Source organism: Cyanistes caeruleus, chromosome 15 (assembly GCF_971803275.1).
Source record: "Cyanistes caeruleus chromosome 15, bCyaCae1.hap1.1, whole genome shotgun sequence".
In the NCBI taxonomy this organism is placed as follows: domain Eukaryota; kingdom Metazoa; phylum Chordata; class Aves; order Passeriformes; family Paridae; genus Cyanistes; species Cyanistes caeruleus.
This window is the reverse complement of record NC_141715.1, coordinates 4,522,705-4,542,460: the sequence shown is the minus strand read 5'-3', so window position 1 is coordinate 4,542,460 and position 19,756 is coordinate 4,522,705. Positions and strand designations below refer to the sequence as shown.

General features: G+C 38.1%; 1 protein-coding gene across 2 annotated transcripts in view; it reads right to left on the bottom strand.

Moving 5' to 3' along the window:
• Positions 1-19,756, bottom strand: part of CLINT1 (clathrin interactor 1) — a 47,077-nt gene that overhangs the window by 7,194 nt on the left and 20,127 nt on the right. For both annotated transcript variants that reach the window (XM_086852107.1, XM_086852108.1), the window contains exons 2-8: positions 14,935-15,039; positions 14,177-14,273; positions 12,652-12,760; positions 11,632-11,796; positions 8,933-9,107; positions 3,802-4,045; positions 3,216-3,297 (exon numbers count right to left, since the gene is read on the bottom strand). In XM_086852107.1, coding sequence (XP_086708233.1) covers positions 3,216-3,297; positions 3,802-4,045; positions 8,933-9,107; positions 11,632-11,796; positions 12,652-12,760; positions 14,177-14,273; positions 14,935-15,039 — 977 coding nt within the window. The remainder of the gene's footprint in view (positions 1-3,215; positions 3,298-3,801; positions 4,046-8,932; positions 9,108-11,631; positions 11,797-12,651; positions 12,761-14,176; positions 14,274-14,934; positions 15,040-19,756) is intronic.

Genomic DNA, 19,756 nt, shown 5'->3' with positions numbered 1-19,756 from the left:
CATCTGTGCTGCACTCAAACACCACCAGGGACAGCTTCCAACATCTGGTGCCATTTCGGAATTGTCTTATCGCTGCAAGACATTCTGCCCCATCTGCTACTCTCAACTGGGTTAATTAAACCAGAACCATCTCCTTTTTAATAAATGGCCAGCAGTAATAAAAGGAACCATTCACTTCCTAATACATGTGTACTTGTATTTCTTTTTAATGTTATTTTACTGTAGACATTGCCAGGAAGGCGACTGTTCTTCCAAGGGGAAATGTCTTCTTGCTGAGCGCGTACTACAGGATATAAAATACGAGCAGAGGATGCAAGGGTGGTCTCTGAATTTTCAGACATAGCACCACAGAAACTCTTTTAACACCTTTTCATAGGGAAACAACTTTACACCATGTTAAGAAATTTCTTCAACACAAATTGTGATCTAATAAGCAACTCATGTGTGTTTATACACAAGTTTTATTCTGACATCCCAGAATGAAAAAGGGACAATGAAATATCAAACTAAAAACCCGATCTGAACCTGTTTATCCTGTCTACTGCAATGAACATTTCCAAGTAATTTTTTCCCCACATATGTGCTTACAGAGTTCAGAGCAGGTTAATGGTTTGAAAGTTTATATGCTGAATGAGCAACACAGATGACACAGTTCTGACCACATGCTCGAAGGAAAGAATAAAAATCAATGCTCCCTGCTACACCCATTATCCTTGGGCTGCCTGACAGTGCCTAGGGATTAATTTAATTTTAAAAACAGAACAAGGTTCAAACCCAAAAGAAACCCTTAACATCTTCAGTCCAGTTTAACTTTTTTTCCCCATCTCTTGGCTGTTTTCAAGTGAAAATGAGTTTCAGAGAGAGGTGACAGAGATTAAGCTGGATGCAGTAACTCTCTAAAGAAAGGTTAAGGAACCTCAGCTCAGTAACACCAAAAAGTCCTCCCAGCAGGTCTAACCAGGGATTTTACATCTTCTCTTTTATGGCAACCAAGCACCCCTTCACATACAAACTGTGGTGCTCCAGTAAAAAGTAACACTGGGCCCTATCAACCCTTTCACATCTCTGCACCTGAAAATACACAGATAAGCAAACCCTAAGTTCCCTGAATTCACATCACTTCCCTGCCAGTTCTTTCACAGGACACATCAAAGGCTGCATTTGACCCTTTCCCTCTGCCTTGCCTGACACTGGGAATGTTCCCACACCCTGTGCTGCAAGGAGCAGTGGTCATAACAAGTGACCTGCATGTGAAGGACAGCGCTAATCTTCTCAACATGAGCAAACCTCAAAGATTCCCATAAGAGATCTGTCACTACAGATGAACCCTTTCCATCTGCCTGCTCAGGTCAGCAGAGGTCATTTAACAGGACCAGCTGGTAATGTGCCTCTTCTCAGCACCATTTCTAAATGCTGCTTTGGAAAAAGGAGAAAAAAAAAAATTCAAATAAAAGAAAAAAGGCTGACTACAGCAACGAGCCAAACTGATGAAAGATTTAAATACACTGTAATATAGAAGCTGCCACAGTTCTGTTTGAAATATGGGCAGATTCACTTTGAAATGAAACATCTATTCTCAATGAGATCCTATTTTTATAAAAATAAAAGCATACACACTGTATATAGAAAACAAAAAAGGCTCCAATCTCTTCTGCCATAAGTACTGGATAGAAAAAAATTCAGTATTGACTTGGGGTAGTGGTGCTGATCCAGGATCTTAAACTTTCATGGAACTGTGGTAACTGTTGTACAATCAGCACCTTTTACATAAAATTAAAAAAATAGGAAACTGAACAAAATGAAGGTGTTCCTTAAATTTATGCATTTGTGCATAAAAACAGACACATGAAATGAGTTGTATTTCTTAATCTCTAGGAATTAACTCATTTCAGAACAGACATGAAACACTGTCTACTTTCCCAAAAATAAAAGCGAGCGAAGTTTTACAGACCTACTCAAAATAATAAAGAAAGGATTAAGACAGATGTCTGATACTAAATTACCATGACAGTTTCCCCTGCAGTAGAGTTTTGATACATTTTATAGTGAACTTAACACTTACAGAGGTAGGGCAGTGATGAAAGGAATCACACAGCCACACAGAAATGTCACAGTACTGGCTTTGGTCACACAGGACAATCAAATCCCTGGTGTGACCCTACAACACCTCCAAGAGTGATGTAGCTTCAGTTAGGGGTGAGCAAGACCAGTCCTTGCAGACACCTGAGTGCAGCCCCTGGGCCACACTCGTGGCCTCCAGCCACTCTGAACTGCCATTCCTTACTGCAGCCTCTGTCATTGCACCTTCTCTTTAAAGCCCAGCAGAGCCTTGGCTCAGTGAGCCACACACACCCCTCTGCAGTGCCAGCACCATCCTGGCCATCAGGGGACATTCCTCATTTGCAATGGGAGAGTCTCTGACAGGTTTCTCTCTAGGAAATGCTCACACTCCTTTGATACTCAAAGTGGTCTCATGTTACAGCTTGCTTTCTCCCAACTGTGCCATCACACCACAAGTGCACACAAGTTCTTTTTCTATTCCATGCCACCACAAACCCACTGATACCAGGAGCCTGTAAGCACAACAGTCTGAATTTCAAATCTTGGGTTTCAAAAAGCAAAGCACCAATCCTCTAAATTCCTATCAATCCCATAGGAATACACTGAAATTTAACACATTCCTGGAAAGAATCTGCATTTTGTGAGCATAAGGGTAAATCCATGTTAAGAATAACAGATTTGATACACATTTAGAGGGTGAAGGATATGTTTTAAAATTAGTATTTTCACTTTTAGATAGATACTTCTTTTTGGTTCTAGGGTTTGGATCAACCAAGTGCCAAGAGAAAATAAGACAAAGAAACAAGTTTGCCATATACCTCAGATGAAAGCTTCCATAAAGATTATCTATCTCCACCTGCCCAGCCTCTGAACTGCACTATGAGAAATGCTTGAATATGAATGGATTGCACTTGCTTTTAGAGTTAATTATAAATAACTGCCTTACATACACAGCTTCTGACAGACTGATCTAGCAGTTAATCTTCATGCTCCTAACACTTATTAGTCCCATGCAATAGCACACACAGTATCTCGCTACAAAGGGTTCTTTCTAGGCACTTTCACATTTTTTCAAGTATCCGTATTTTATCTACTTGATAAATTCTAGCAACAAACAAGCTTCTCTTCAGAACTGGAGCAGACCCCAAACCTACCTGTGGAAGCTGGCTGGCTGGTTCCATCAAACAACAGGTCCACCAGGTCATTAGAGGACTTGCTGCCAGAGGGCACAGCAGCCTGGAGAAGAAATTACACCAGATCTCAACACATCATGTCATTAATCAAATGACATTAAGAAGTTTTCTGGGGTTTTGACGGATTTTGTTTGCTTTTGCTCTGAAGAGATAACAGATTTGTCTTTAAAGCCAACAATCATGTGGCTAAATGTGAAATCAAATACTGAAAAGCTAAAGGCTCGTAGTTTTTTATGACTGAAGAATTTGGTAAGTCTTCAGTAAATGTACAGCTTCGTAGAATCTCTAACATTTCATGCCAAATTTCTCTTTGCTGTCCTGAAGAGAGCAAAACATGCTAATGACTATATTTAAAAAAATCTTCACCTTGAAGTGATCACATTAATTACAATTATACTGTTCCACAGACTGTGGTAAGTCCAACTAAACATTTTTGATAAAACAGCTCCCTTGAAGGCTGCATCACAAAATGTACCCTAAATCAGAAATTGTCTTAGAGGAGAGAAGAAAACAGCTTCCAAAATGATGTGCTGTCTTGCTGTCTCACCTTTGTCGTAGGCTGTGCAGGATGAGCAGCAGAGTTCTGTTCTGGACTTGCTTTATCTCCTGTGTAATGAGCTGCTGCTCCCAAGTCAATGGTTTTTGAAGGATTTGCTGAGCGTTTCTGTCTGATGGTGGTAATTTCTGTAGCTTGTGCAATATGAATGTGTTTTGTTGTCACAGTCTCCTCTTCATCTTTAAATTCAGCTTTGGGAGATTTGCCTCTTCTTGATTTTTCCTCATCACTGTCACTAGAAAAACAAAAGCGATAGCACAGCATTCGTGACAGACTTCTCAGTTCCTTGAGCAGAAATCTGACTTAGGCTACAAGAGTTTTGGTTACTGCAGTTTCTTGTAGCAACAGTTCATGATAAAATTGCTGCTTTTTTCTACATTTGAGAGAGGAATTGTTTCACCCTTACATAACATATCACACCACACAGCATTACACCTGTTGTACAGAAACAGTGGAGAAAAGCAGGTTATTTTGTTAAACAAGAACTGCAAGTCCACGACAGAGGATAATAGGAAATCAGTGTTTAAACCCAGTACATTGAATTACCTTCTGACAGGAACTCCCCCACACATTATGCAACACTTCAGCAACAGAGTTAAGTTGGCAGGTGTGCTCAGTACTTACACCAAGAGACAGAAAGCAATGAACCACATTCTGTACTGTCTTTCGGGGTTGAACAACTCCATTTATATTTCAGCTCATTTCCTTTTCCAGGGAAACAGGCTTTCATATTCTTTAAGATGTTTGTGAGAAAAGAATGCTTACAGAATTATGCAATGCAATGTTACCATTATCAGAGCATGCATGGTTGTTCTTAAAATGTGAAAGAATAAAAATATCACCCTTTTAGGCAAAAACTTTTTAGATTTCACTGCACACTATTTGACTAATTTGTTACATTTTCTACTTTTGTATTTTAAGTCTTTCACAAAGAAAGTAATTGGCCCCCACCACCAGTCATGTTGCCTGTTACCATCAGGATTTGTACATAACAGTGAGAATTGCTGTAGAGAAAGCTTAAATACATTGGAACGTATTTTGAAATCGTAATTCCCTTAGCAACAGAGTTGAAAGTGGAAGGGTTTTATATTTTAATAATGCATTAGAATACTAAAACTGAAAAATTTAAGAAAGGCTGTCCCTTTGTCAGAAGGAATGTGACAGTAACTGCAATATACTCTGGGGGGGAGCCTTTGTTCTCTGCTAACAATGGTGGCTTTTTGGGAACGCGTTGCATGTGCCATTTCCTCTGTGCATGTTACCTGATCACCACTGGGGATGGCTCAGTTCAGTAACATCACTCAACACAAATGCTCACTCTCTTCTGCAATTCTTTCACTGTTAAAAAGATAAATTTCACAGCTGCTGACCAACCAGCAGCTCCTGGTCAGCCTTTCACAGATGAGGGAGCTCAAATGGCATCGTTTAACTTTATTTTTCCAAAGCACTTGAACCCTGCTGTGCGAGCACAGCCCTGCTGCCCCACCTGTGTGCACAAAGCCCCAGAGGGGACCACAGCCATGCTTCCATCAGGATTTTAACAGGAGCCCCAGAGCAGAGGGATCTGTACATCATCGTGGTGTACACAGGGCATCCAGCCCAAAAGCCCTGGAGAAAGGTGGAGGATGCTGCTGGAAGCATCCAAGACCAGGATAACACAACTTAGTCTCTCCATGTATTGTATTTAATACCTGCAATGCATTTCTTGTCCACTCTACAGAGTCCAAAAATGCTCTGTGGGATGAGGAAACAAGTGACAAGCAAAGTCTGATTGATACAGAACTGCCACAGATCAATCTCACTAATGCAAGAATGGAAAAAGTCAGTCTTTGGTGATATACAGCAAAATAAATGACTAAAGGCTCTGATGAAAGAAATTAAACATATATGCCAGAAAGGAGAATAAATATTGCAAGACTCAATTTTCTGTGACAACCTGTACTGCTTCCAAACTCTCTCAGGAGATCCACTTTTTATTTTTCTTTAATGGTCACATTAACAACAACAAAAAAAGTACAGATATTAATGCTCACTCTAAGTGTGTTTACTGTGCTCAGTAAAATTGCAGTGCTTCATCTGAGAATTGAACAGAGAGCTTAAAATTATAGCAATATACCAAATAATTAAAAAACTTCTGCAAAGAAAGTATATAATTACAACTTCGAGAAATCAAAGTATGGACACCTTTTCCTTTGCCTAAAGTTTTTTGTAGTGAGGTGTTTTTTTTTTTAACAACCTTTTAAGAAAACAAAAACAGTTTACTGACAGTTTAAGTATATTTAAATTACACCCCAATATAAAAGGTGTTCTTTAGAGACAAGTTGCTTTTAAACACAGCTGTTGGCTCCTTTCAGAGGAGTAGTGGAAGCTTTGCTTCCTTTCTATTCTGTTACCTTCATAAATCTGAGTACTAGAGTAACAAGGATTAAGAGAGTTTTAAGATTCTCATGAAAAAAAATGCAGTGTTTCAGAACCACTTCTGTGTGTCTGCAGGTAACTCAGAAACAAGAATTTCAGTGTGCAGTGCTGGACTCAGGACAGCAGCTGGTTTATTCACCTAAGAACTAACAAGCACTAAGAAAGAAAACCAGAGGCTTTCCCTCCCCATGGGGTATTGCCTGTGGTTTTCACTACTTGCACAGGGCTATATTACTGGAAAAAAAGAATCCATTTCCCCCATAACACTGTTAGAATTCATCTAAATAAAAAAAATAATAAAAAAGAAAAGAAAAAAAGAAAAGAAAGCAGCAGACTTGGCTTCTCCAAAGCTCACTGTGTAAAGCAGTTGCACTGAAATCTACTGTGCACTAAACATTTTGTATCATTTATCTCTCTGGTAAAGTTCTTACTTCCTTCAAGCGTTTTTTTCCAGCCATGGAAACCACTGGCTTTGCAAGTAAAGTCCAGAAGTCTGATAAAGTTCTTCTGGTGTGTAAAGACCATGGCTTCCAAATTTTATTTGCCATAGGTAAGATGTGTAAGACACATTTATTCTTTGTGCTTCAAGGCTTTTATTGGCTTTACAGTACTCAAGCAATAATGGTTTATAAAGTTATTAAGACAGAAACAATAGAACATAACAGCACGTTTGCCAGCTGAGTGAGTATCACCATTTAGTCACTTTTCCAAGTGAAATGGCAACTTAATTGTTATTATATGGCAGCAGGCTACAAATAAGCCAGCACATTTTTGGCACTTTTTTCTACAAAAAACTTGCTGAAGTGTGAAAACACCAATGCAGAGATTTGATGAGGCATTTAGAAAAGAATGTTATTTTGAGCCTAAGTTATATGATAATTAAAATTTCATGCCACCTTCAGTTTCAGTATTTAAATACAGGATTTTGCTAATAGAGCATGCAGTAAGGCATGTATTTACAGTATCTTTAAAGATAAATACAGACATTCTATAACCTTCAGTTCAATCTTCTTAGATCCTCTGATGGCTTCTGTAGAAACAAAACTCTTCATTCAAACCCTTGGATAAAATCTTTCCCATGGTATTTGATCCCCATGTCAAGAGAAGAGAAAAATAAATTCCAGGCTGGGATTTGAAGGAATGTTAGAGAAGCTGAAATGCTGCAGCCCCGATTGCTTCTTACAGCAGAATAACCTGCAGGCACTAAACTGCCTTTGCTCATGTATGTCCCAAAAATTCCTCCTTTTATTCTGAGTCCTAAATTTATCACTTTTAGAATTTTTGAGACAAATACCCCACCTGACTTAGACAAAAAAAAATAGGGGAAAAATCAAACAGAGGAGACAAGGGTTACAAGAGCAAAGCAAAACCAAAAAATGTAATATTAGCCAGAGCAAAAGAGCAGTGTAACTTGGGGTAGGGAGGTACAGTGGACAAGTCATCAAAATAAACTGCTTTTATTTTATTTTCTATTGCTAAAGACTAGACTTCAGAAAGGACTGTCTACACCACCAAAAATACAGGACTTTATCCAGCACAAGTAAGGGACAGGAGCCATTCTGAAATAAAACAAAGGAACTAAGATTTAAAAAAAAAAATGTTAACTACACCTCCCCTATGTGAAAACATGGCTGGTGAGGTCTGCAGACATCATGGGACAAGTTGGTTTTGAAAGATAAGTACAGAAATGCACCATTGTTACATGTGAAATTGTTTATGTTACTTCTGATCCTTCTCTTTGTAGTCCACTGATATTCAGTTCTAAGAGGGAACCCTGATGTGTGCAAAGAATACCAGTTTTACGATTTATTAATGCCCCAGCAAGAGGACCACATGGGCTTTCCCCTAGAAATGCTGCCATTATTATTATTTTTTGTTTCTGTGCAAAATTGCTTTAGTTTTGCATCACTCAGATGTGTGCATGTGTATTTTTATGTTCATATATATGTGTGACTATCTAAAGATATTCCTGTAAAAAATATTAATCAAATCTCAGTGCAAATTTGAATTTTTAGTTGTTTCCCAAAAGGGAATCATTTCAATGTACTTGAGCACTTTCTCTACAGCAATTTCAGATTCTGTTAAGTACAAACTTGATCTCCAGATAATTAAATTCAATGCACCTGTTGAAGTGTGACAGATGTAAAGTTCTTTTCATGGCCAAAGCAGAGCAGATTTTCTCCCTTAGTGAAGAAATTAAATGACCAGATGTAAAATACAAGAATTTTCCTAAAAAGCCTCAACTGAAATGGACTTTTTTTTAAAGAAATCTCCTGCAGGCTGTTGTTCCCGAGATCAGCTCAGAGAAGCAGCACTGTGTCAAAGCAATTTCAATTTTCTTCCTTGGCACTCCAGCATTCAGAGTGTGTGTGTAACATTAAGTGGCAGCCTTCAGTACACTGGCACATAAGCACTGCATTGCTGAGACAAGGAAAAGCTTAGGATATTTCAGCCAAATTCCCTGCTTTGCCAGCAGCTGGGGCAGTAATGGAAGGCAGCCAGAAGCAGTTAACTGCTGCCAGAGCCACACTGTTCCCCAAGGCCAGGGGGACCTGCAGAAGCCCAGGAAGCAGGTACTGAACCCAAATATGCTTCCCCCTCCAGACAAAAAGAATGGCAGAGGATTATAACTCATATCCAGCAAGGTCAAACTGCTGCCTATGAACAATCTCACAGATAATTCAGGTTAAAACAACTCCAGTACCTGCACCTTTCTGGAGAGTCTTCTCTATCTTTCCTTCGGAACTTGCTGATGGTGTCATCGATCGTGCTGCCAATCTTGTCACTGAGCTCCCCTAACTTATCACTAAAAGGAAAAGTTGACTTTTTATCCCATTCTTCGTCCCATTTGGACTTGGGCTCAGGATCGTATCTTTCACCTGGTAAGACAAACACAAGAACTATTAAAGGTACCAAAAAAAAAAAAAAAAAAGCCTGTGGTCTTTCTGGAATCCCTCTCAAGCCCTCCTGCCCTACACACATGAGCTGTACAAGTCCACAGAGCGAACTGAAAGCTCCCTCAGTGCTGAATCAACTCTATTACAGCAAGGCACAGCATGGAATGCCCATCATTAAGTGGCAGGAAGGAAGACTCAAAGACTTTTGTTTATGGCAATGACACAAGCTCAATGCACAGCACATCAGGATGCTGCTGGGCTCTGCTGAGAAGCACCAGAGGCACAAGCAGCCCTGGCTGCAGAGGCAGCTGAGCAGGAAGGGCACATGGCACTTCTGGAACAGCCCCTTAGTGCAGGATATTCCACTCCTGGCTGAGCTGTGTGATCACAGGTGAATCACTGGGGGTTTTATACACTGACATTAATACACAAAAACACAGTACCAAGATACTGAAAGAATGTGCATAATAACTTCATTTTCCACACTTGGCAATTAAAAAAAGTTTTAAAAATTTTCTGAAAGAGATGAAGAAAGAAAAGGCAGTAAAGCAACTCAACCTTTCAGGAGGCACTGAATATCCTGAACATCTTTCCTGAGCATTATCATCAAGAAATCAAAAGCTTTTTCTTCTAATTTAGTGTTCCAGACCTCCATACTGATATTTTAGATTACAAACAGATGCCAGTTTTACTTGAAATAAGCACAATCCCATAAAGGATGTCTAAAATACTGAAGTGTTGTTTATTTATACACACACAACCAACCTGAGTTTAATTCAAATAAAATACCCATCATTTTAACAAAGACTTGACTATCAGAAACACTGCACACTAACAAGTATTGTGATCTTGTAACGGATCCGCTCAAAATACAGGTGTATAAAGTAAACCAAACTAGCTGAGTTTCTACACTACATTTGTAGGCAAACATTTTATATTCTGGGCTATCATAAACATGAAACAAGCCATTTTTTGTACATCTTCTAAAAATGTGAAACAATGGTGATTTATTTTTTACTTAGGCAGAGTAAAGTTGAATAGTAGAAAGGAAGGACAGTAATAATAATCCCTACTTCAACTTACATACAAATGATATTGCGGCTCATGTGATGTTCCAGACGTATTCAATTAAGCCATTTTAATAAAAAGAAAATGATAATTCCAGCAATGCAAGGTGCAAAATTTTAATTATACCTGTCTGATAACTTCATACCCTACAGGGTGCATTTTCTTAGTCAAGACATAGGTGCAAGTCTCCAGTGATATTTGTTTAGAACCATGAAACTTTTCTAGTAGAGAACCTGCTACAAATCCATGAGATACTCAATGAGATCTTTATTACTGGTAAAGGAGACACTGCTCAAAATGTACTGTTGTTAAATTTTGCAGGAGAATAAAATGGCCTTATTTCAGTTATGTCAGGCTCTCAAGCATTTTAATGCAGATTCCCTTATAGGGGCTTTCCTATGCAATACAAATTTTAAAATTAAAAAAAAGACACCAATTAGGAGCTGAGTATTTTCAGGACAAAAAAAAAATCTTAATACAAGCTTTTTCTATATAAAGAACTAGATTCTTTTTGATTAGAAATCTCACCTGGGAAAGGGTTTGTTTTGTGCTGCTAGAAATACTTTTTTTTAATCTTTATGCAACAAATGAGGAATAATTAAAAACCTTTTACCACAAAAATTAAATACAAGACAACGAAATAAGTACTTTAAATTAAAAAACCTGACTGATACCTAAAGAACATGTGGAGAAATGATTCTACCCAGCCTGCAAGGATAGATCACGACTCTGCACAGAGAAATCAAAGACAAGCTCAGTGAAAGAACAGAGGGACATGTACTCAAAGTACAAATACAGTGACTCAGAAGTATTTCCTAAAGAGAACCGCCACAATTCCAAGTAGGTAGCAAAAGCCTAAAGGAATAAAACAAGAAATATCCTGCCTTGGAAATTTTCAACTACTCTGCATATGAGGAAAAGTGACAATCAAGAAACAAGCTGTGAAAAACAGGAGGGATGAAATCTAAGTGGAAGGATCACAGAGAAGAAGAGTAAAAAAGACAGAAAGTATCAGACATAAACAGGTAAAGCTTAAGCCTGCACAACTACTACTGAGCTCTTACAGCAAACCTTTCTCTCAAAGAAATCACCAATTCTAGCAACCCAGAGCCTCGTGCCACTGGGACTTTGGTACTCATCCCTTACTAAAAGCAGCCAAGGATTTACTCAGGCCAAAGGAAACACAGACTGGCAGCTGGATCATGGATGGCATGCTGGGATACATCAGATGGAAGCCCCAGTGCAAGCTCAGATCCCTGCTACACATTATGGCAGGGACTGGGAGCAAAGAGAAACGTACTTGGTGCCTGTATTTAAAGTCAGGACAGATCACAGGAAACGCACAAAATCCACAGATGTATTTCAAGGGTCCAAAGAGTATTATTTGGGAAAGCAAAAGTGGATTGCCAATCCTTGCCCAAGGCAGCCCAGTACTCACTGTATCTGAACCCTCCAACACTGTCCGAGGACACCCCAATGTATTTGTCTTTGTTCTTCTTTGCTTTCTTCCTCTCTTCCCGAAGCCGATCGTCGTCTTGAGCAAACTCAACCATTTCTTTCACCTTCTGGCGGATGTTTATCCCCTGGTCTTTGCCATTCTCATCTGTGCAGGTAATGCAGGACAGAGATGATGAATGGAAGATGGGAGGAAAAAAAGGAAAAGAGTAAGAGGCAGAAATACTCAACACCAAATTGATAAAAAAAATTGAATCATAAACACAGCGGTCAAAGATTTAGTGACTACTGCATGAGGTCCACTGCTTCTGTTTAAAAGGGACCAATCAACACAAAATTTAGATAAATGAATTTGCACTGAATGGTGTACTTAAACATAGGAGAGATTAACAAAGACTGAGACAGAACTCATATTCTCCACTTGAATAATTTTAACCCCTCAAAACATCACCCATTTACTCACTCTTTTTAGCACAGTTTTTGCAAGTTTCATTGCAAGAACTCAGTCTTATGACAGAACTGATTTTTTGAAAAATTGCTTTCAGTTGGGAAGTACTATAAGCTAAATGTGCTCCTTTCCAGCCTTTTTCACATTCAAAACACACACTGGCCTTGCTGCCTTTGCACTGTAAATATTATTTGGTGGGAGGAAAAAACCCCAGCTTCAAACAGATGTGTGTGTTTTGGAGCTCTAACCTTTTCTTCCCATATGATTAAAGCTATTCCTTTACGGACACCACAGGGGACCAGTCTCTAGTGCATATTTTAATATAAACCCCAACACTCATGTTGTGTTGGTTCTGTTGTTATTAGCCAGTCTTTTCTGCAAGTTCTTGTCTTCACTAATTAATACTCTAGGGCCCCACGTCTTGGATTCTGCACTCTTCACACAACTGGCAACAGTCACATTTTAATTAGACTGGGGAAGCTTCTAAGCTGGTTCAGGTGACTGACAACTCCAACTACTGTTTTAATTTGCTTATAAGATTTTTCTATTGCTCACCTACAAAGTGGTAATTTTCCAGGGATCGCAAATCATAAATGTGTTCTCTGGCACTTGTAACAACACGCTCTGATCCATTCCTTATGAGGTAAGCTAGGAGCAGCAAAGACTATAAAAATACAAAGCACCTTATGATTGCATGAACAAAAACTCTACCTTTTTTTTTTTTTGTAAAAACCCCAAACCTACCCCCCTCCCCAAATTAGTAAATACTAACGTTCCCTTTTTAAATAAATGCTTATTATATGGGTCCCATGGAAAAAAAAAATTTCTCACATGAATCTTTTGCTCTTTAGACTATCACAACTGTATTTTTAAAACTTTAACTTGTTACTACTAAATCACAAGTAGTTACCTTTATCAGCTACTGCTTGTTTTAAGATAAAGCAGTTGCAAGTCAGGAGAAAAAGTTAACCTGTGAAATGAAGCACTTTCTTTTGCCTCTTTTGTTCAAAATTTTCCAATGGCTTTCACTGAAAGGTAACTCGTACAGGAATTTAAGAAGTCTTCTGCAGGATTCAATGGACATATAAAACTGCATTTCAGGACAATTTTAGACAAGTGACAAAACAAATGAAGTTTAAATAATACTTTAATTTCAGTTCTTTATGTTGAAGATTTGTATCTAGAAAGAAATAAGGCACCCTCTCTGAAGTAATGCCTTTATCAGTTAAAACTATAATTTTATTTCAACCAATCTAAACCTGATAAGCAAATCCAAGAAGTCTTTATAACATTAACTATCTATATGTGATAGCATTAAATATTAATTTCTATTGTACTTCAGGGAAAACAATTACTATGACTACAAAACATCAAGCACCTGTGAAAATTAATTGTGTCTTGCTACAATCCTGGCATCAAGGAAAACAAAATATAACCTAGTCTAATACATCAATTCTAAAAAAGGAGGTTATATTTGCATAATTCAGTGAACACTGAACACCACTTTAAGTGCAGCACAACACAATCTCAAGCAAAAAGTTTCTGTACCAAAGACAAGAAAAATGCAAATGACTCTGATCTTTTCCAAAATGCAATTAGGACATAAAACTGTCATGCAAGATCTGCAAGGAAATTTGGCCCACTCAAACATAAACTACAATTTTAAAGCACTACAAATTGGCAAAAAATTAAGATTAGTTTATATTTTATTTCAGGTATTCCTGAATTCCTTCCAAAAATCTTTTACTGATAGCACAGTAACTTAACATCTTCTCATGGAACTCTGTAGTAACTCCTTTGGGTAGATTCAAACTGAGTGCTACTCCAATACCTGAATAGCAGCAAAATGGAATTGCTCTGTTGTGTTCATTAAGTAACATCTTAACGTGCTTCTAAAACCAGAAATTTTGTGGGTTTTTTCATATACAGCACTTGAAAATCACCTTTGACTTCACCAACAGAATTATAAAACAGATAGGGAAGAAATTCTAGGTTGCTAAAGGAGAAAGTGCTGTAGGATTATCTAAACAAGAACTCTACCAGGACACTGCATGATCACCAAGCCTTGATCTTTACACACCTTATAAACTCTCCTCCAGTTCTTTTTGTTGTCTTTCAGCATCCGAGTCCACAGCATGTTCATGAGCTCTGGAAACTGCTCGTACATAAACGTAGCCCTAAAGAATGGAACAAAAGCAGCACAGAAATGTTGTTTTCCCGGGTTTGCCACAAGAGCTTGTTCAGACTCAGGGCTGGCAGTAGATGGCAGAAGTGATCTAAGCCCAGGATGACATTAAAATAGAAAAAGCTTCCCCTGTTTTAACTCCTAGATCAGTCATTTACACACCAGAACCACAAAAGAATAATTCTAAAAATCTGAAGCAGTAAAATAACCCTCACTAATTTGTAATGAAAATAATGCTGAATATGAATACCCTAATAACCACTGCAAGTACTCAAACATGCAACTTCCAAACTGATTGTAACACAAAAAAAAAAAAAGCTCAAGGAAGAATTCAACGTGTTTTGCTGTTTTTGGAAAAGTTACAAGAAAATGTTGTGAAAATAAATACTCTAAAAAAAGTCAGCTATATTGAAAGAATTCTGAGGATACATAAGTGAAAACTCAAGAATTTAAAAAATACCTGGGCTTCATTTTTTGTTTGACAGCTTTCAATACATTCTATGATTATGCATTAAAAAACTTAAGACTTTATTGACAGCAACTTTTCAGCATTATCAGTCTGAACACCACAGAATTGATTTAGCATCAAATTTCACATTCTTATATAAAATGTACCTTTCTTTTCTTCATCACTGAGTCAAATTATCACTTACTTGGCAATCTCTCCCATGAGTTGCCCTGAAGGTCCCCATGGATCATCATTGGTTGCTTCTCGAACCTTAGACTCTATTTCTGAATAATTCATAACCACATTGGTGCTGCAAAGGAAAAAAAAAATTCACACACATGAAGATTAGCATCAAAACTGAGAAACACATGAAAACTTAATAATGACACTAGTGCAGATCTCACTTAATGAGATACCTCTACAGAGTGGGAAAGAAAACAGCTTTAGTGCACAAGTTACCCTGAGGACACTATACACCACATTTAAGTTATCTTTAAGAAGGTTTTACTATTCTATTAGTCTTCAAGAATACAGATGAGAAACTGGGGATTACATTACAGCTGGATTCAGTCCAGTAAAAATGGCTTTGGGTCAAATTATAATGCAAACCAAACCACCAGAGTCAAAGCTGATGGCTTCTGCAGCTAGGTATGGTTTGCTTACAGGTTTGTAATGGTACAGTTATTTGCAAGAGGCCTTATAACTCAATCACAGGCATTTTTTTTTTTGTAATGATGTTAAAAGAGAAAATCAAGAGCATCAGTACCAAACAGGTGTTAGTAAAAAGCAAACAAATAAAAAAATCACATGGAAGACTAAAGTAAAGGAGATGAGATTCACTAGAAAGTCTGTTTCCTAGCTCGAATTTAATTAATTAAGGGAAAGCAGCAAAAGAGGAGCTGCAGAACACTCAGTTACAATTACAGCAACGCAAATACTGCGAGGAGCTCGAGCTGTCTCTTCAAGGGGTCACAGAAAAACCTGACTTGGAAATTTTTTTTTCTGTGATGTTAATACTAAAATAGTAAATGTGTAATTCCTTTTAAAATTAATCTTAAAAACAGGTAACATATGAGCTCAGCAACCTCCTTTGTGCCCTTAAAAGCATCCAGATGTGTTTGATAACAGAATCACTTCCCTCATCTTTCAAGGTGAACAAACAGCCCTAAAACCTCACTCATAGTGAGAACATTTGAAAACTGCTCTGTGCTTTTGGAGCACCAGGACTCACACCAGCAATGAAATCTGGTGGTCTCTGCTTTCCCTTCATATCTGGAGTGTACTGAAACAACACATTTACACCTAGCATGTCAGAAGTTTGAAAGCTTACTTAGAAGTGTATCATAACTGATTCAGGAGCTAACAAAAACCTCTGTGAGTACTTTCAACACAAACCAACCCACAATGAGAAATTAATTAAATTGCAGGAAAGATCTAATTATTTATAATGCAAGTGGAGAAAGCATTTGCTGCTTAAGAACCTCTTCTGAACCTGAAAGGAGAAAAAAATAATCAAGATGCTCAACAGTCACCCCAACAGTTATCCCTCTGTCCATGTAGGAGTTTGCACAAAGCAGCATTCAAGCAACTCCTGCTCAATTTTATTTGGCATAAGAATAGCAAAGATCTTGGAACTGGGAGTTATAAACAGCAGAAACAAGAATGAAATCCCCTTAAGTCTGAAAGGGGACACAGAAGGTAATTGTTAAAACAGAATAAAATTTCTGGACTTAATCTTGGATTCTCAGCATGAGAATTCCTGCTGTCAGATCCTGATGTATGATTTTATTCAACTTTGTGTCTAAAGAGAGCATAAGCTACATGACTGAATAAATAATCAGCAAGCTCACAGAACCTATCTGTACTACAACAAGCATGTAAGAACACAGCATTAGTTTGGAACAACAGCAATTAAGGTTTTACAAATTCATTTATGCTGAATGCACCTCAAGCTTCTGTTTCTGGTATTTTCTTTACTGTACATACAAATGTAAACCAATCCCATCTTTATTTCCCACATGTGTGGAGAAAACACAAGCCCAAAAGCTCCAGGATTTGCAGCTTCCAGCACACTGGTTCCCTTGTCCAAAGCAAGGAAAGGCAGGGAAACTGAATGGAAAGGTTCTGCTTGTTTTTATAACCCCTCCTTCAGCATTTGTTTGAGAGACTTGATGGAGACTTAGGAGGGGGAAGCATAAAATGAAGTATTTCCTTAATTTCTTACAGCAAAGAATTTAAGAATGGAAAATGCTTGAAGAGATGCAAACTTAGTATACAAAAATAAATGGCAGCATTGGCTATGCAAGAGCTCAGGGCACGTGGCTAAAGCAGCAGAAGGGCTGGAAGGGGGAAACGGAAGAAAAACAAGGGAAATTAAGTAATGCCAAGAGAAAAAAGGTGCAGTTAAGCCTCTCTAAGTACAGAAACATGCTCAACTTCTAAACCCCCCCTTCAGGAAAGTTATTGTTCTCAGCAACTAGGAGAAAGCTCTTTTATAAATGCCAATCTGAGCTCTAATGGAATGAACCATTCCAAACCAAAGCATCTTAGAGCCACATTTAATTCAGCAACAAATGTAAACTTCAAGGAGGAAAGAAAAAAACTCACTGTTGTATAGTTTGGCATCGTTCCAGGTCACTTAAAAATAACTATTTCTAAAAAGGTGGAAATACAGTTTTATTCTTCCTTTCCCATGTTTTCTATGGCCCTCATTCCCTGCCCTACCCATGATTCCTGTGACCTTTGCAGCAAAAAAATAATTTATGTCCAGATGTGAAGGGAAAAAGTGACTAGCTTGATTGCCAAGACTTCCTGTGATTGATATAAATTTAATATCCGAGGACACTTTCCGACACCAGGGGGGGCTCTCTGATTAGTTTATCCTGGGCAGCTTCCAGGGAATCGTGCTGGATCGCATGGACAGGCTGCTCTGCAAACAAACAGCCGTGCAACACTCGGGGCTGACAGAAGGGAACTTCTCAGGCAGGGCTTACAACCCCCCTTATCTGCCAGACTACATCTGGATTCACCCCAAATCCTTCATAGAGACCCTGCACCACTGCAATCTCATGACAAGAACATTTACAGAAACTTTTGGCATAGACAAAGATATTAAGCAGGAAACTATATTTTAAAAGTTATATATAAAATAAGGGTAGAGCAATAAAGGGGTTGATGTGAACATCACAAACTGTTTAATTCTTCTCTTACATTTAAGTCTATTAAAACAGATTAACGACAACAGATTATTTCTACTCTACTGTACCCCTCACAAGTGATTTCAGTGTAATTTTCTTTTTTAAAAGATAAAGTTGTTTTCAAAAGCCAAGAGAGGGCACTGTCACATCTCTGTGGAACAAGCAACACAGTGACAGTCAGCAAAATACTTTTAATTTTCTTGCAACCTTAAATGTTTGCATCTGCAATTTACAGCAACACTGAACAGGTAGCTCAAGTCCAAGACTAAATTCCTCTTAAGTGGACATTGCTAATAAAGTCAGTGGTAACAGCTGTAAATACCTGACCATCTCCAATTGCAGCAGAAAAAAAGGAACATTTCCCCTTAAATATTTTACATGCATTTTATTAAGTATCATATGCCATATACTGAAAATTAATTGTTTCACCAGATTCCCCGAAATCGTACTCTGTCCACAATTTTGTCTGCATTTTTCAAAGAATTAAATCAATTGTAAATTGATCGCTTCAGATTTTAAGTTATATTTTGAGATTTGTACATTTGAGATAAAGATATTATCTAGGTCTGGGTGTCATACCCTACAGTGTGCTAAAAAAACCAACAAAATAAATAAGCAAGAGGGGGAGAGGAGAGATATGTTAGAGGGGAGAGCAGCATTGAACATGCCTCAATTGTGCAATTTGAGGTAGGAATGATGTTTAGGTGGTATTAGGGAGAACAAGCAGGCAGCAAGAGGGGACGAGAAGTTCTGTACCTCCTCATATAAAACTCAGATCAGAAAATCTGTGAAGGTACAGCCAAAACACTCATCAAGTATCTGCCACTTCAACCTTTACAGCTGCAATAGTCTGAAGCACTTGAACTTGCAGGCATGAAGAGGATAAAAATCCTACGGGTCTGAGACTGTCCTCAGCACTTCCCTTTGAAACAGGGAAATGAAAGGCAGCTTGTGGATGGCCTGCATGAAAATAAAACCTTACAGACTGCAGGAACACTTCACAGATGACACACAAAACAGAGAGACTTTAAGAGCAGCCCTGTCTTCTTCCTCCCTATCAGCAGATACCGAACAAAACCCACAATGTGGACGTAAATACACGTGACCACTAGTAAGTGATAAATGTACCTGCAGAAAACTTCTATTTGTGTTTCATTTCAACAGACTCCAATAGATGTATCTGCCTACTCTGCTCAGGGTTCTGTTTTTACACAACACATGAATCAAGCTGTAGTGCTCAGGAGAACAATATTGATGGGCATGAGGTATATTCTGCTCTCAGTAAAACATTAGTGCTTCATCACTGTTGCTTTCTCCCCACCCCACCATAAAATAGCCACAAAATAATTACTGAAAAAGAATTTATCTTCTATTCCAGACTAAGAAAGTCTTTTTAAAAGTACTTTTATGCTAGCAAAGTAAAATCATTTTACTTCCACCCAAGATGCTAATAAAAAATTAAATAAACATTACATCCTGAATTGAAATGTTTGTTTCAGAGTGAAGATTTTTCATTGCTCAGGACCACAAGGTGCTTTCTACAGATTCATATGCTCTAAGTCAATTATCTGTTAGGAGATTACAATCACTTATACACAACTATAACTGTACTGCTTCTAGTAATAGCTTCCAATTGGTAACATTACAATTAGTTTTGTTGTGCCTGAACTAATTATCCACATCAATCATTGCTGGTTCCACACTGAAAAAAATCCCACCCTATTCTCTCTACACTATATACCTTGAACCAGAAACTCTGGATGTGGGGAAACAAGGCTCTGCACACAGTCAGCAACATAAATAGAAGAATAGTGTTATACATCAAATTTT